The sequence below is a fragment of the Mustela lutreola genome, chromosome 1 (genome assembly GCF_030435805.1).
Source record: "Mustela lutreola isolate mMusLut2 chromosome 1, mMusLut2.pri, whole genome shotgun sequence".
Taxonomy (NCBI): Eukaryota; Metazoa; Chordata; class Mammalia; order Carnivora; family Mustelidae; genus Mustela; species Mustela lutreola.
Genome location: NC_081290.1, coordinates 28,626,248 through 28,644,362, shown reverse-complemented (window position 1 = coordinate 28,644,362; position 18,115 = coordinate 28,626,248). Strand labels below are relative to the sequence as shown.

Below are 18,115 nucleotides of genomic sequence, written 5' to 3'. Positions count from 1 at the left end.
ACTCAAATGATGCTCTCAAGTATTCCTAAAGAACTTCCATAGTTCCATAAATATTTGATTTTAATTTGATTTTTAAATATTATAATTTTAAACTATAATAAGAAGCATGCACACTGTAATGCGTCCTATGCTACATTTTAATGCATTCAAGACCCATCATAGTATTAACTTTTGCTACCAGATTAACTTATGCAGAGCATAAAGCAACAAGTAAAGCTTCCCTTTAATCCATAATTAAACACCTACTAGAGTCCAACCATCTACAGATGTATCTGAACCTTCACAAAGGAGTGATTGAGTATAGAGGAGGTTCCTTTATCACCTGGGGGGTCCCCCCTACTAATTCAAAGAAGCCGTGGCCAGTCAAGTAAGATTTTAGAAGCAAATGTTTCCTTCTTTATGAGAATAGTTTGATACTATACGAATAAAACTCAACACAAAAGTAACTGGTGCTGGGAGAGATTTAAGACCATAATTCTCATTGTACTCCCTGCCTTCAAATTTCTGTGCCCATTAAAATAGAGGTCAACATTTGAATTTATAAGATAATTTTATATTTACAAAACATGGTTTCATTTCATTTATATTTTATATATTGAGGTTCTCTGGAAGATTTCCTTTTATTAAAATTGTCCTCAGAGGAAAAATATTTGAAAACCACCATGGTAGCAGGGTTACTCAACCTTGGCACCACTGACACTTTGGAATAGGTAATTCATTATTGTTGGGTGCTATCCTGGGCACTGTGTTTTAGCAGCAACTCTGACCTCTACCCACTGGATGCCAGTAGCAAGCCTCTGTCCCCAGTCTCATGGTCAAATATATGTCTCCAGATATTGCCAAATGTCCCTGTAGGGGAAAAATAATCCCTGGTTGAGAATTACTGGCTATGTCATGGGATCATAGGGCTGGCCACACTATTAATTTCTAGGGAATGATCATATCCTCCTGAATTTTTAATTCATAAGCAGCTATTAAACAAAGAATATAGTAGATATAGTAGATGGGTGATTTTTAAAGCATTTTAAATATTCATTGTGTCATCTTATTGAGGGTGTTTGAGATATTATGCAGGCCATACAAATAATGTTGTGGAATTGTATTTTATGGCAACAAAAGATATTCATGATATATTATTAAGTGAAAAAATTAATTCATGTGATAATGGGAGTGGGGAGGAATAAGGCATCTAGTAAAATACTTTTATGGGTTAAATTCTGGAATACAACTTCATATTTTTTATAAAGTACTTTGAAGAAATTTTTAATTGAGTTTTAGAATTCCTTCTGCTCTTATATAATCCTCCAATAAATCTGATTAAATTGAACAAAGTCCTGTCTAAGACAGACTTCAAAGGAAACATGCAAATGTTTACCTTGGTCAACTTTCATTTTTTAAAAAAGATTTATTCATTTATTTGAGAGAGAGTACAAGTTGGGGGAAGGTACGAAGGAGAGGAAGAAACAGAACCTACATCAGGCCTCCCACTGAGTATGGAGCCCCACACGGGGTGATCAGGTGATCTCAGGATCCTGAGTTCATGACATGAGCCGAAATCAAGAGTCAGCTGCTCAATGGACTGAGTCATCCAGGCACCTCTAAACTTTCTTTCTTTTGGTAAGGAAAGCCAAAGAGAAATTGGAAAAGGCTAGTGTATTTCTCAATAATGTTTTTAAGAAGGTATCACTTAGGTTAGCACAAATGACCAAAATAATAACTTGTCTTAGCAGCCACAAAAAATCATAGGTTTGAGAAATACTTTGTTGAATAATACACTGTTGATGGGGGAGTATAAATTGGCATAACCTCTGTGAAGGGTGATGTAGCATAATTTTAAGTGTACATACCATTTTTTCTAAAAATTCCCTTCCTAGAAACAGCCAACAGATATAATCAGAGATAGTAGAATATATCAATATATTCAGAGCATCTTCATCTGTAAAAGTAAAAAAATAGGAAATGATGTAAATGCCCACTGAAGTGTGATTGGAAAAATAAATTATTATCATTATTATTATTATTATTCCATACAGCTGAACCTGCTGTAGTAAATTTTTTAAAGACAGCTTATTATTTGCTGACATAGAACCAAATCCAAGCAAGGTTCAGAACAGGGAACATGGTAGTTTGCTATCTAAGACGTTTCCCCTTAAGAAGACATATGTGTCTTCTTTTGCACACAGAGTATTTATGGAAAATGTCCAATGTTGTAGTTCTTGGAGATTAAGGTAGAAAGGAAACACAACTAAATTTGAATCTCTTGAGTTCTTTAAATTATGATTACACATTACTTTTGGAGAAGGATCATGTAATTTTTTTTTTTTTTTTTTTTTTTATAAACATATATTTTTTATATACATATATTTTTATCCCCAGGTCTGTGAATCACCAGGTTTACACACTTCACAGCACTCACCAAATCACATACCCTCCCCAATGTCCATAATCCCACCCCCTTCTCCCCAACCCCCTCCCCCCGGCAACCCTCAGTTTGTTTTGTGAGATTAAGAGTCACTTATGGTTTGTCTCCCTCCCAATCCCATCTTGTTTCATTTATTCTTCTACCCACTTAAGCCTCCATGTTGCATCACCACTTCCTCATATCAGGGAGATCATATGCATGTAATTTTTTTTTTTAAAAAAGTACTTTGTCAATTCCAAAGTGATACTAAATATTTACAAGCATGGACTAACCACAGGAATTTAAGTTACTCTCAGACTCCACATTCTAAGAAACTTGTACAGGCAAGAGAAAATGGACAGGTAATGGAAACCCTAGTAGGATATCTAGAGTCAAGGTCCTGGGATTTGCATAAACAAATAAGCTGAGTGGAGAACAGAAGCTGGTAAATACGGTATGAACACCAATCCTCGGGTAGTGCTTCCTTACTGGTTATATGTTACCTGCTGAGTATAGGTAGATGAGGTTCTCAGAGTTCTCAATTTGTCAGATTTTTTTAAGAATCTGACAAATCTCTCTAAAAGTGGGAAATGTGAGGCCCCAAATGTCATGGAGGGTGGATTTTACTATTCGTGTCATTTTTGTTGTTTTATTACTATGTTATAGCAGGAGAGGGAGACAGGTTTTGATGCATAGTGTTGATCTCCTCCTACTCATAAGGCCAGACTTGCTGTAGATATTGTCACAGATATTGCTAGATGCTAGTAAGTATAAGAAGGGCCATGGAATAATAACAGCTGTAACATGACCATCATTTGTGGAGCACTGACTAAGTAAGGCTAGCAGCTTTGAACACATTATCTCTTTTACTCCTCACAGCCATCCTTTGCAGTAGGTGTTTTGATTGATGAGGGGGCCTAGGCTTATGGAGATCAATAAGCTAGAACCAGCTCACACCTAGTGGGCAGCAAAAAAGACTTGAACTTAATCTGCTCACCTTCACAAAGTTTCATCACAAGATTTTGATGTCAGCTGGTGCACATGATTTGGAGCTGGGAACCCTGGCAATGAAAGTCATCATCCTTATGAAGCTATCTTTTCTCTCTTTTATCCTGACAGGATCACAACCACAGCTGCATGTATGATGGACCTACGAAGATATCCTCTGGATGAACAGAACTGCACTCTGGAGATTGAAAGTTGTGAGTTCCTTGGACAGGGGAATGAGAAAGAGGGATGCTTGCTTGACCCAATTAAGTTCAACTTTGCACTGAATAATTGGTACTGGGATACTTTTAGCTACACTCCCCTGCCAACTTTTCAAGAGATTCACAGTGTAATGACGTCTTCTCTCACATTGGTGGCTCAAGGGTCATTTCAATGCAGTTGTATTTTTGAACCATTAAGAGAAAGTCTACTTATTTTAGCTGGACAATTTATGAACTCATGCTTTTCTCCTTAGAGTAGAGTTTCCCCCAAGGACTTCTACTATCCAAGCTGCATTAATAAGAGAGGAAAAACATTTTAATATGAAAAGACCTTGAGAGATTGTTTTTGGTTCTATAGTCTGTGCACCTGAATGACTGTAAATTGTTATCTTTTACAAAAACACTATGTTAGAGTCTTGGGCACATTTGTCTTTCTTCACGGGAAGAACAGGATGATAAATGGCATTCATGAGGCTTGTGCTTTGGGCCAAAGAGTTGATGTTTTTTGAGTCTAGTGACTGATTTTTGTTTGTCTTCTTGGGTTGTTTTTCACTGACTGCTTTCTTAACAATTAGAATATTTTAGTCACTAATATTTATTCTTATTGACTTTCACTGTTTCTCAGCTTAACATACAAGCAGTTGAGCCCATATATTGTGATTATCAGGCCTAGGCAATTTCCTGGTTTTGGGGGTCACAGAAGGGTGACAGTAGGTAATTCAGAGCATTATAACATGGCTTAATGTAATGTGAGAAATAGATATTTATTTAGTAATCCAAAATAGTTCTAGAACTAAACAGCAAAATGGCAAAGGAAAATTCCAGGTAACCCTATAGTATTATTAAAGAATAAATAATAAATATATTCACCAGTGTCTGATTATTAAACAATTATATTAATTTTCTAGTTTTATTATATATAGGCTTAGAAATAAAAGATGTTTATGTAGAAAGAGCTGTATATTTAGACATGCACATTGATCTACTCCCACTAAACCTGGAGTGAACAAAATCATTCATGAGCTATTTTTTAACTAATATTCTCATTTTAAAATACATGGTATAAGTAAGTTGGTTGAAAGTTGCTAATATAAGAAAGTATTGCTGGTGACTTGGTTTAAATGCTGATGACAACCAAATTCCAACCACGGTAATGGAATACAAACCCAGCTATTTATTAATGGCTAGTGACGTATAATAAATCTAGGCTGAACTTGAACTGTTAGAACTTATATAGAAAAAGAAGGATGAATTCATTACTCATTCATACAGGTTAGCTTTTACACTTGACCCCTCTTCCATTGGTTCTGCTAATTGTTACCTTTACTCTTGTGCTGATCAGCATTACGATTTGACTACCTCTTGAAATTCCAAGATTTTCTGGTTTACACCATTCATTTAAAGATGTAATCAAAATTTTTAAGAAGTAATCGATTTTAACTTGAATTGTTTCTGTATTGTAGATTGCAAGTCCTAAAATTAGCAGCATTTTCTCACAAAATATACATGTTATTTTATGAAGCCTATCAAGTTTTCCTGTTATCATAGTTTTATATTTTTTCTTTAAGCAGGGGATTTTCTTTGTTCAGATTTCAAAAGCATTTGACTTTTAGGTCCATTTATCATATCACATAATGACCAAAAAAAACCTGTAAATGAAGCAGAAATTAAACATAACTTTTGTGGGGCAGGGATGGGGGAAGCCCAAGAAACCTGATAGTCCAATGTTATCATAAAAACGATGTAAGGCAAAAGGGGAAGGGAATGACCTGACCTTATCGTAATCATTGAGAGAATTCAGTAAGATGCAATCAGTTGTCCAGATAGATCGATGTGGCATAGTAACTAGGACCCTAAAATCAGCTAATATGTAGGAATGCAGGCAGATGGTGACCGTCATCAAAGTAATCCAGTAGCAGTTCACAAAAATCTTGTCCCTAAAGCTATTTACCTAAAATAGAACAAAAACTCAGGCTGGAGAACTGGTGCAATATAGAGTCTATGATGGCAGGAACCTGGGAGAAGGGGTAAAAAAAAGGGAACTGTCTTCTACTTGCCAAACAAAAGCTAGGTATTAGTATAATACCTCTGTACCATAAGTATTCATAACAACATTTGAAAGAGTATGTATCTGAGCCTCAGAGAATTAAATAATTTGCCCAGGACCACAGAGCAAGGATATTGATAAAGTGGGGATTCAAACCCAGATGATATACTTTCCATCACAGAACCTTGCAATCAATAAGCGAGCATGGCAACAGAACACAAATGATTAGAAGTGTAACACAAATTGGAACCACTCTCTCAGCAAGGTTTAGGATGCTGAATCAACCAAAGACTGGTCTATATTTCCTAAAATTATCCCTGATAAAGCTTAGACTAGATCTCAGAAGCTGAAGCAGAATTTTGCCTTTAGATCAAAGGTCAGATGATTGCAATTGTGGAGAGAGGGTAGTCTGTGGATGCAGGAAACCAAGTAGTCCTTGATTCCATTGATGTTAACCTAAAAAAAAAAATTCAAAGGCCTCAAAGGACAGCATTGCTTAGCTTAATATTTTACTTAAAATGTATCCCTTTTTATTTAACCACTTTAAAGAGATTTTAAAGCTTAAGAGTAATAACTTCAAGTAAATAAGTAATATATGGCAATAATACGGAGTTTGAATGAGCTTTGCTTGGTTTTGCCTGTGTACATAATCGATATGTTGCTAAGCACCAATAAAACTGAATCTGTCAGTTATCTATTTTTTAACTCTTCTTGAAGAGAACTGTGTTGCGTTATTTGCTGGAATAACTCTCCCTGAACTGACAGTTTATGAAGACTATAACTGAGCTTTAAAGTGATTACAAATGAGAAGCTCTAGTATTAGTTGGGAGATAAGAATGATAAAGCAGACGTCTGCCAATGTAAGATTGCAGCAATCACACTTTGTGACCAACAGAGTGGAAACTTTTCCTACCTTACAAAATTTACTGGCTTATGTTCTCTCCCATTACCATCCCAAGGATAGGGAAATGTTTTTCTTGGTTATGTCCTTCAAGACAAATTAAAGAGGTTTTGCTTTACTTTAATGTCATCTAGTCAAGTAAAATTGGAAAGGCCATAAAGGCTTGTAAAATTGAAAATTTACTTGAACTTGGAGCCCATTAATGGTTTCTTGGCCCTGGGATGCTATAAAATGAGTTAATGGCACATAGAAAACACAATCAAGGAATTTAGTATTAAGAGGATTTAGAATTTGAAATCAATAAAGCTATCATGTGAAAGCTTGATAGGCACAAGCTTCCTGGAGGTATAGAAAGGGCTGCAGTAATAGTTGTGAAGGATACAAGTGCCTTTTCCCATTCCCTGAAATAATAAATGAGGAAAATATCAGGAGATAGTGTTATCTCTCATTGAGAGAAGCCATTTCAGGCCTGAAATCTCCTAGTGGTCTCATCTGTCTTCTAGACTTCCTTGTATCTTCACTATGCTGAGTTAGCCCCCTGTATTTCAAAGGAAGAGGTACTTCTATTCCCTGTATAGACTGACTTGACCCCTGTGTTCAGGATTCCAACTCTGCCTCCTCTAGGAATTAATATTCTCAAGTTCACACACACTACTACCCTTGCGCTTCCAGACCTTTAGTCTCACCCTGTCTGCTACCTCTCTTCACAGCCTGAAAACTAGCTGAAAACTCTTCTCATCATAAACGCCTCTGCCCTATGCCCCCATCTCTCCTTAAGCTTTTTCTAACCTCTCCGCTTTCTTTATCTTCAAACTGCTTTAAAGATTGATCTATGTCTTGTCTGCTGTCTAACTTCTTCTTAACCCACTGTAACCTGGAACCTGCCTATCCATCTCCCACCTCCACTGAGAGTGTTCTCAGTAGGGTCACAAAGGGCCTCTCTTTATGTACCGTCTTTATTCTAATAATCTCCAAATTTATAACTCTAGCTCCAATATCTTCCAAGCCCCAAACTGATACATAGCACTCTTTTTAGCATATCTATCTTGATATTTCAAAGACATTTTAAATTTAATTTGCTCAAAACTTAATTTTCAATTTTCCTCTCCCAAATGAGTTTCCTTTCTAGTCTCTTAATCACACTATCCAACCAGCATCCTGGGATTAGTGTCTAACATTTCCCTCACACTCCTCCCATCCAATCTGTTGTCAAGTACTATCCATTCTACTTGCAAGATATGTATCAAACCCTTCCGCCACTCTTCGGCCTTACTGCCACCGAACCACCATTACTTCTTACCTGAATCATTGCGGCCATCTTTTTATTGGTCTTCTTGCTTTCACTCCTGACTCTCTCCAAACGTTCTTTACCCAGCAGCTGGAATGATCTTTGCAAGATGTAAATTGAATCATATTACTTCTACGCTTTAAAAATCTTCAAAGATTTCCCATTGCACCAAGAAAACTCTGCATACTTCTTAAAATAACATTTAAGCTTCTGTGTGCCCTGCCCTCCTTTGATACCCTCACTCTCATCTATAGCCATCTTTCCCTTACTTACTACACTAAACTCCCAACACCACAGATTTTTTGTTCCTTGCAGACCAAGCTTTCTTCTGTCTCATTCTTTTTACCATTTCGTTGCTTCTGGCTGAAATGCTTTTCGCCATTATGGTGATTTCCTCTTATCCAAATAGTTTCCACCTATGATAGGACCTCCTATAAGAGGCTTTCCTGAGAATCCAAACTAAAGTAGGAACCCATATTCTCCTTAAAAATTCTGTTAGTCTCCCAAATAGCACTTAGTAGTGTTTGTTTCTGTGTTTATTGTTTTTTTTTTCCCTTTCTGTGGATTATAAACTCCATGAAGGGAAGAAGTTTTGTTCACCACACAATAATGAAAACCTAGTCTCATACCTGACAATAAGTACCTGTGGGTTTTGTTTGCTAAATTTTTTGGCTCCAAACTTTTCCAGTCTTCTGCATTTTAGAAGATAAGTCTAATTCTAATTTCTTCAGATAAAATTTAAGGCAGGGATTCTTTTTTATGTGCAATGAAATATTCTTTCATTTGTACAGTTTTATGTTCATGCCTTAAGACTAACTCAAAAATTTAGGATTGTAAATGTGTCAACCAAGATCCAGTTAGGGAAAAAGAATATTTTAATTACTTGAAGAATTTTGACAGGCTGGTAAATATGATGAATTACTTTCAATGGTGAGGCGGGGGTGGAGGGGGCCTTCACTTGAATCATTAACTATCCAAATCCCTCCTACCTAAACCACAATCAGTTTATTAAAAAAAAATAATAATAATAACATTTAATTATACCTGGTCATTTTTATGCTTGTTTCTTTTTAAAAAATGGTTTGGAAATTTTTAACTTAGACTTTGTGTTAACATATTCGATTTTGTGAACCATCTACTTGATCTCTTAGTTTCAGAATATTGTCATTGTATTGATTTAAATGTCTAGATAGTAACACCATGTATGCAGAATGTCAAGCCATAGTCATGTTGGATTATTTCCAAAATAAAACTGTTTCCTCGTCCAAACTATGGCAAGTGATAAGAAAAATGTGTCTACCTAATAAAGCAGCCCAACTTAGCTATGGAAAATACCCTGAGAAAATGTGATGTTTGCAGAAGTGAAATGCTAAACTTTATTTAATACCTTGAAATAAAATCAAAATAAGTATAGCATCCAGACATGTGATAGGAGCAGTTCTACGAAAGTCTGTGCTGGTAAAGCCACATGTGAAGAAGTGTGTCCAGTTCTTAATGCCATATTAAGATAATTTCCTTCAGAGGACAAGACCAAGATATCTGGAATGAAGATTTTAGGGAGGCATAACAGCTATTTCCAAATGTTTCAAATGCTATCATATAGAAGAGAAACCTTATGTTTGGTGTTACCCAGAGTATTAGTTGGGATATTCTAGAGAAATGTAATGAATGATACATAAATGATGATAGATAGATAGATGATAAACAGAGAAATTTATTATAAGAAGTTGGCTCACACAGTTATGAAAGCAGGTAAGTCCAAGATCTGTAGTATGAGTCAGCAAACTGAAGAGTTTGATGGTGTGGTTCTAGTTGGAAGGCCAGCAGGCTTGAGATCTAAGAAGAACCATGTTTCAATTTGAGCCTGAAAACAGGAAAAAAACTGATTGTCCCCAGTCAAAGATAGTGATGCAGAAGGAACTCTTTCCTACTCTGAAGATGGTCAATCTTTTTGTTTTATTAGGGCCTTCAACTGATTGGGTGAGGCCTGGTCACATTAAGGAGTACAGACTACTTACTCAGTTTGCTGATTAAAATGCTATTCTCATCTATAAACACCCCCACAGGAACATGCAGAATCATGTTTGACCAACCATCTGGGCATCCCAGTCAAGATGACAGAACTCACAACCAGAGTGCTTGATTTGAACCCACTTAATTCAATTCAACTAGCATTTCTTAAGTGGTGACCATATGTGGTTCTGTGTGCAAAGTAAATCCTGACAATACAGTAGCAACCAAGCACACAGGTGGGCAGAAGTTACAGGAGGGCATAGGTAGAATGTAAGAGAAATATTTGCAGTGAACAAAGGTGACCATTCATGAAATATGTCCTTGCTAAAGAAAGACATCCAATCCCACAGAGAATTTTCAATTAATTAGAAATGACCACCTACCAGTATTAATGTAAAAGAGATTCCTCTTTGAGAGGCCAGTTAATTATACAACCTTAAAGATGTCTTTAAGCCCTAAAATCTAGGACTCTGAAGGTTTATTTAATTTAGTTACATCACCAACAAATTACTTTATGTGCTTGCCTAAAATACTGGTTCTAAAGTGATTGTGATTTATAAAGGATATTAGAATATAGGAAAAATGTTATGAATACATGAACATACACTCACAAGAAAAATATGAAATATAGGATAATTACAAGCAAAGCCTTTGAATCATTCTTACTTTATTGCTGCTTGCCAAATCATTAATTCTGATCTGAAATAATTTAAAAATAGCATCTACAACATGCTGCACACTGTCTATTCACGGATGCTAAACACCAAAAATAACAGAAGTAAATTGAACTTCATGAATGATTCATGGCTTCCCTTGCTTTATGTCCCCATTGTCAAGGAAATTAGCAGCATTGGATATCTCCTTAGATAAATTTGATTTTGCCATATTCAGTAGACTACTTAATGAAAATGAATATTTCACATTTATGTTCATGGAAATGTTAATGAATTTTAGTGCCTGTAGCTTTTTTGATGAGCAGAGGGGTGGGTGTAGGGAAGAAGGGAATACTTTCTGAATTAATTTATTCCTTTTTCCAGGCTGCTTCTTTGAAACTGTGAAAAAGCACTCTTTGTGAAAAGTCTCTGATCCTTTAAAGTTATAAAATAAAAGCCAGTGGAGGAATGGAGTCCTTTCATGAAAATTAGCTTTACAATCAACTTGACTATAAAGTTAGCCTTTTGGCTGTTCACTTCAATCCTGTAGGCAATTTATTATCCATATATGGGTAAGTGGCCCTGTAGATTGATGACAAGATCTCTGAGTTACCAATTCAGATTTCTAGAAAGTTCTTCTCTCTTTACTGCTCTGATGGATAACCATTCTACTACTAGCTTCCTCAGAGGAAGTCAAAATAAAGCTTATTTTGCCTAAATGTTTTAGGTATTAACCAAGTAGTTATAGACACATTTTATAACGGAACATCAATCTTCTAGACCTAGACATCCTTGCTAAATTGAGAGCTTTGGTTCACTTTAGATCCAAACTGAATAATAATGATAGCTAATATTTATTGATTATACATTATGGGCCATGCACTTCACAAGATTTCCTATTGAATATTCACCAAAACCCTATTGTTCTATACCACTTTATAGAGGAAAAAATCAAAGTGCCATGGTGGTAATTTGCCTCAAGTCACAAAATGATAATGATCCAAATGAGATTTGAACTTAAGCAATCTGACCTGAAAGTCTAAGATTTAGCCTTATATTACAGCGTCTTAAGAAAAGTCTTCTCTCAAGCTTCCCCACCGTGTGTGAGTAGGGTGGTTTTGAGGTATGCTATATCTGAACACAAAGCAGAGCAGGTTTTAATTGGTCCTTCTCTATATGGAATCTGTCTCATTTAATCTTCTACATGGGCATTTATTTACTGACATTCTTGTCAACTAAACTAAATATTGATCTAATTTAAAGAACAACTATTATTTCACCAGATCATCTCTATAATTGCAACAGATGACCCAATGGTCAGAAATCCTTTCTCTTCTAAATGGCTACAGATACTAGTTCCCAAACCCTTTTCATATGGTATTTAGGCCTGACTGACTGTAGTGGGGCTGTAGTTTCATAGTCTGTTCTGTACTCAGCATATAGATGCATGAACATCTGCAGGCTTGGAAATGGACATATCTCGTGGGAGGTCTTGACTTGTTCCCTGAACCACATCCATATATGAACTGTAATAATATGTATAATTTATTTTTCATATAACTTGTTTTTTTCTTATTTTTAAGATCAAAGATTTTTAAGGGAAGCTTTCAAAATATTGATACCATGGGGTGTGTGGGTGGTTCAGTCAGTTAAGCATCTGACTCTTGATCTTGGCTCAGGTCTTGATCTTAGGGTTATGAGTTCAGGCCCCATGTTGGGCTCCACACTTGGCATGGAAACTACTTAGAAAAGCATTGTAAAATGTTGATACCATGACCCCAGCCTGGACAATAACATCAAAATTTGTGGAAGCTGGGCCCTTGCACAACCATTTTTTAGCTCCCTGGTGATTTCAATATGCAGTCGAGTTTGACAGGCACTGCATTAAGGCTATAATGCTTTGAATTTTTGCTCCTCTTTTTCTAATAGACCCAGTTCTCTAAATGGGAAACTAAATGGAAACAGAACTGAGAGAAGAAAGTACAGCAAAGAACAGAAAATAGCATGATTTTTCAAAGAAAGAAATCATTGAAATGATCAAAGGAGAAAATTTAAGCTATTCTTTTCTTTATCCCCTCTGGCAAAAGTCTCCTTTTATTTTTTGTTTCCTTTGAAAGTGCATGCCTTGAAATAAATAGGTAGACCAATGGACCCTGCATGTCACTGGAATTAAGTGCTTCAACCAGACCTTGAAAGCCATGTAGTAATAAGTTAAGTTGTTATAAGACACTTATCTATTCTAAAAACCCAATACATATACCATGCATTAATATGAATGCAATCGATGACACATTAATTGGTATGGTGATATTGTGGGGAATGGAGTTATCTACTTGGGAGAGAGTGGTGTGCACACCGGCTGCTTTAGTAACATTTGCTTTCATGTTTAACATGAAAAGAAAAGAAAAAAGGTCGTTAAAATTTATATTTGAATGAATGCACAGCATTAGGGCTTTCACAGGAATGGCTTATCAAACCAAAATCAAGTATACTTTGTTTCAACCACAAAAAAATAATACAGTGATTTCTGTATTCATCTTCATCTCCCTGCACCCTGACTGCAATCATCTGATTGTGGAAAAGAGCAGATTTGTCACAGAACTCCCACGAGGTGATCGCATTGATTTCAAATACTTGTATTCCCAGTACTTTAACTGATAGCCCTGCAATGCCAACAAAGAAAATCCCACTGACTAGAGCCCAAGGGTTTCTGTTCTTACCTTAGAAACTAGCAGAGTGGAGACCCTTTACCTGTATGATATGCTCCCTGCCCCAGCTTATCAAACCATCACATCCTCATAGGGATCTTGTTATAAAATGCATTCTGGGGGCGTTTGGGTGGCTCATGGGTCTGCCTTCAGCTCAGGTCATGATCTCAGAGTTCTGGGATCAAGCTCCACATCTGGCTCTCTGCTCAGCTCAGCAGGGAGCCTGCTTCCCTCTCTCTGCCTACCTCTCTACCTACTTGGGATCTCTGTCTGTCAAATAAATAAATAAAATCTTTTTTTTTTTAAATGGACTCTAGTTTAATGAGCTTGTGCTGAGACCTGAGAGTCTACATTCCTCCTGTGCTACCTGGGGACACCTATGCTGTTGGTCCATGGACCACAGTGAGTAGTAAGAATCGGAAGTAAAAAGAAAAAAAACAAAACAAACAAACAAAAAAAAAAAACCCTGTCTCACCAGTCTGCCTCAATCTACATTCCCAGGCTGTTTGTTTCCTACTGAGATTTAAATAATTAGCTAAAAGCCCTGTCACACTGGCTGTTCAGCACATGATTCAAGTGAGTTTTGAGTTTTAAATTAACCAAAGCAGAAAAGTTATTTTCAGGTGACCTGAATAACTTCCAAACACTAAAGCCCAAACAGCTTGGACTTTGTAAAGTACCTGGGGTATGTAACATTTGTGGCCTACCTTTTCATGTGTGGAAGATTCCCAGATATAGTATGTCATTAGTACTCTTAAACCCACCTTAAAAATAATACATGGGCAGGGGCGCCTGGGTGGCTCAGTGAGTTAAGCCGCTGCCTTTGACTCAGGTCATGATCCCAGGACCCTGGGATCAAGCCCTGCATCAGGTTCTCTGCTCAGTAGGGAGCCTGCTTCCCCCTCTCTCTCTGCCTGCCTCTCTGCCTGCTTGTGATCTCTGTCAAATAAGTAGATAAAATCTTTAAAAAAAAAAAAAAAAAGATAAAATCTTCTTTAAAAAAATAGATTGGCAAATATTTTGTATACAGAAAAGATTTAATCTCAATAATGGAGAAAATAATGAAGAATAGTCTAATGATTTTTTTCTTGACTCTGTCCACTGACTAGACGATTTTAGTGGAAGGAGCAACATTTACACCTCAGCTACCTAGAGACCTGGGACTTAATGAGTCATTCTGAAGAGTCCAAGTCTGCCAAACTTTAATTTAATATTTTGATGTGAATCTTTCTCAACAGAGAATTCTAAAAATTACTTATTCTTTTTTCATGATTCAGAGATACAGTCATAACTGTATTTCTCACGAGGTGCAGAAGCTCTAGCTTCCCAGGAAGCAAAGGCAGTTATAAGGGGTTCACACTCTGATCTTCATGGTGTCTCTATGCGCTACTTTTTTGTGAGTGACTTCCTGGGTGGAGGGATGAAAGCCCCTTTCTACATAATTCATGTGTCAATTTTTTGAAAATGTGTACTCAGTCAAGTAAGCATATTTTTACAACTCAAGACAAGGCGTTTTCTTGGCAGAGTTCTCATTTAATGTAACCTACTCTTCTCATTGGGGATCAGTAATAATTCTACCAAGAGTCATTAGTTTTAAGGTCTCAGCCATTGTCCAGATCCTCAGTGACTACTTCCTCATCACCTTCCTCCCTCCTGACTGCTATGCTGATGGGTTCTCAAGTCACCTGTATTCATTCAGTATCCAATTACTGAGTTATAAGGGTTTTCTACCTGTAATGTCCCACTGTTGATGTCATTATTTTATCTCTTCATCTTTGAATTTAAACATGCTATTTATGCCAAAATTCTACCTTTTTATTTTGAGAAAAGATATTTTACATAACTGTCATCTGATCTTATTGGAAATATTAGGAAATTCTCCAAGAAATAAAAAGTAATACCCTCCCTGTTGTCCTTCTGATTCTTCACATCAAGCCTTTAAGCTAGTAGATAATCAAAGGGTCCAGCCTGACATAGTTAAATTTTCACAGTTTCCTAACCAATAGTTACAGTTATAATAAAACTAAACTTTCTTCCTAGGTTGTATGAAGTTTAAAAAAGAGAAGTATCTTTCTGCTACTGTGATACCAGGTTATAGTTATTTTTCTTGAAGTTTTACTTTGAAGAGAATTTCATGCATAATCATTATTGAAATTTTCTAAGTTCTGTTCCATTTAGGACTGAATGATAATAACAATAATAATTGCATGATGATGATAACAATAATAATAGGACTGTAAGTGCTACCATATAAGTAACAAAAGCTAAAACCAAAGCATGCTGAGAGCGGTCTCAGATACTATGTTTACTTGCCAAAACGTAGATCATTAAAAAAGCAAACCACCTGGGTCAAGACAGGCTCACCTGTGCCCAGGTCAGCTGTATATGGAATATATATAGATGTATGAATGAATGCAGAGGGTTTAAACATAACAAAGATGACATAGGACACCAGCTCCGAGTCTTGTACATCAGTCCAACAGAATTCATAGGGGAAGCCTCTTATTTGTGTTAAGTTCTTTCTTAGACAGGTCTACACTTGTAAGTAAGGTAAAATGGAGGAAATTATCATTACGAAGAGATCTAAAATTGATATATGGAAAAATAATCGATATGTGTATTGGATTCACAAAGAATTAAACCAGGAACATATAGGTGAAAAAAAGCTAAACATACAGAGAAAGGAAAAGAATTAACCTTGGATGGGCAGATAAAATAAGATCATATGAAATTCAAAGTTAGAAGTTTTTAGAAAGGAGGAGCAAAAGTCACTTAATGAAACTCCCAGGCCCCAACCCCAGAGGTGTAGAAGGAAAAATAGCCAGTACTTTGAGAGGGCTATTGGGTAAGCTGTGTTTGTAAGGGAAAGCAAGGTTTTGGTGGAAGCAAGTGGTGAGGACCAGGACACTGAGGATAGAGAAGATTTTGCTTATGCTGGACTGTGGTCCACTGGGCACTGGAGGAGGATTTTGGGAACCATGGAGAGCTAGAAGATAAAAACAGAATAAAGAGAGTATAAATCTTTATGGGAGCTCATTAAGATACAACTTAAGTGCCTGGTACAGTGCTTAACATACTTTATTCAGTATGCAGTGGTCACAACTATGACCAATGCACAGGGCAATCCAATGTTTCCTCCCTCGGAATCCTGAACACTTCCAACTTCCACAGCCACTGTGAAGGCTTCTTTCCCTCAGGTTTGTCATAGTTGTCATCACTCTGATTGTTGCCACTGTTGCTGGAATGTAGCCATCACTCTCTCCTCTTCATTTCTAACCATTTTCTCCCATCTGTCTTGGCTTTTACCTAAAAAGCTGATCTTTCTGTACATCACCAACCAATTGAAGCCCTCTTCTCCTCTGCTCTTGAGCTGACTGATAACAGAATGCCAGGAGCAAATACTTGTCTCACTCTTCTTGGTTCTATTTCTGAGTTCCCAGAGGTTTCGGATTCTTTTATAATATACAAGTGATTATTGTGTGCATCTCATTCCTGACACTATCAGTACTTCTAGGATGACAGGACGACTATATTATAGTCCCCCAAAGGCTACATTCCTAAGGTAGTATCTGTACAGATCCACAAATGTCATTCTCAAGAACTTTAGATTATCAAAAACTAGACCATGACCAACAACAAGAGAAACATTCTGTTGATATTTTAACATAGTGCTAAAGTCCATTGCATTTTATTTTTATTTTTTTATTATTTTTTTTGGTTAGGATCACAGACCAGTGACTCAATTCCTTTTAGATTCACTTGGGACCACTTGAATAGACTCTGTGGGAACATCACTCTCCCTATCTTTGGCAGATTAAATACAGCTACTGGTTGCAGCTATTCCCATGCATCTCACTGCCAAGCAGACTACTTTTTAGCATTTTTTCTGTGTTCTCTGAAGCACCATGCAAATGATTACTCAGTCTCCTTTATAGACAAGAAAGTGATGTGACAAGAATTTGTCCCACAGTTTCCCTCCCTAATTCTCAGGAAGGAAAGCTCCATTTCTTGCATTTGAACTACTGTGTCCCATGCACAATTATAAATGAAGCCTCCATTTCATTAAGGAAGGAAAATAGATGGCCCACCCACTGATACATTTTCGAAAAATATCGCTGCGGGCTTAAGAGTCTAGTCTCTACCAGGAGTTTGGAGAATCAATCAGAACATTTAAAAAAATCTTGGTTAATAATTCAGACACTCATAACCTTATTCATTCACCCACATACTGTCTGTAGTCCTTATCAGGTATCAAGAACTGTTCTATACAAAACAAAGCCCCTAACCATATCTTACATCTATTATTGGGAAACAGGAAGTAATCAAAAGAGTCACTGATATGAAATATAATGCAGGAGTATGATATGCTATGACAGAAGTATTAAAGAAAAACTGAGTAGAGGGATGGAGAGGGTATGTGTGTGAGAGAGAGAATGAGAGAGAGAGAGAACAGATGCAGATATGTATGTAACACTGTTTTGAATCAGGAAGCTATGAAATGCCAGTAACTTGAACACTACTCAAGGAAGGACAAGACAGCATATGTCCCCATTTCATAGCAATGCTTCATAGGCATTGAACACAATGTCTTCAGTGTCACCAAGACACTCAACAGTCTTGAACTGTTAGCTCTGGTCTTCTTCCCTGCTCCCTGTCTTGCCTCAGTTCAATGAGTAAAAAGCTTATTTTTTAAATAAATGGCATGTGTGAAATCCTAGCCACGTTTATTCAATAACTTCAGGATAGTGTCACTGCCAATGACTATGTAGAATTAAAAGTTACTTCAGTGGCTTTGAGACACTTGTTTAATTGTCCCTGCCCAATGACCTCAAGATAGATCATGATCCCAACAGTGACCTTATGAGAGCAATCTTACACCTCCATCCAGGGTGGTCT

The 18,115-nt window shown here is 36.7% G+C and overlaps 1 protein-coding gene across 1 annotated transcript in view; it reads left to right on the top strand.

Annotated features, from left to right (window-relative positions):
• GABRB1 (gamma-aminobutyric acid type A receptor subunit beta1) overlaps window positions 1-18,115 on the top strand; it is a 404,625-nt gene that overhangs the window by 280,798 nt on the left and 105,712 nt on the right. Inside the window, exon 5 of the mRNA XM_059162170.1 lies at window positions 3,521-3,603. Within this exon, the coding sequence (XP_059018153.1) occupies window positions 3,521-3,603 (83 nt within the window). The remainder of the gene's footprint in view (window positions 1-3,520; window positions 3,604-18,115) is intronic.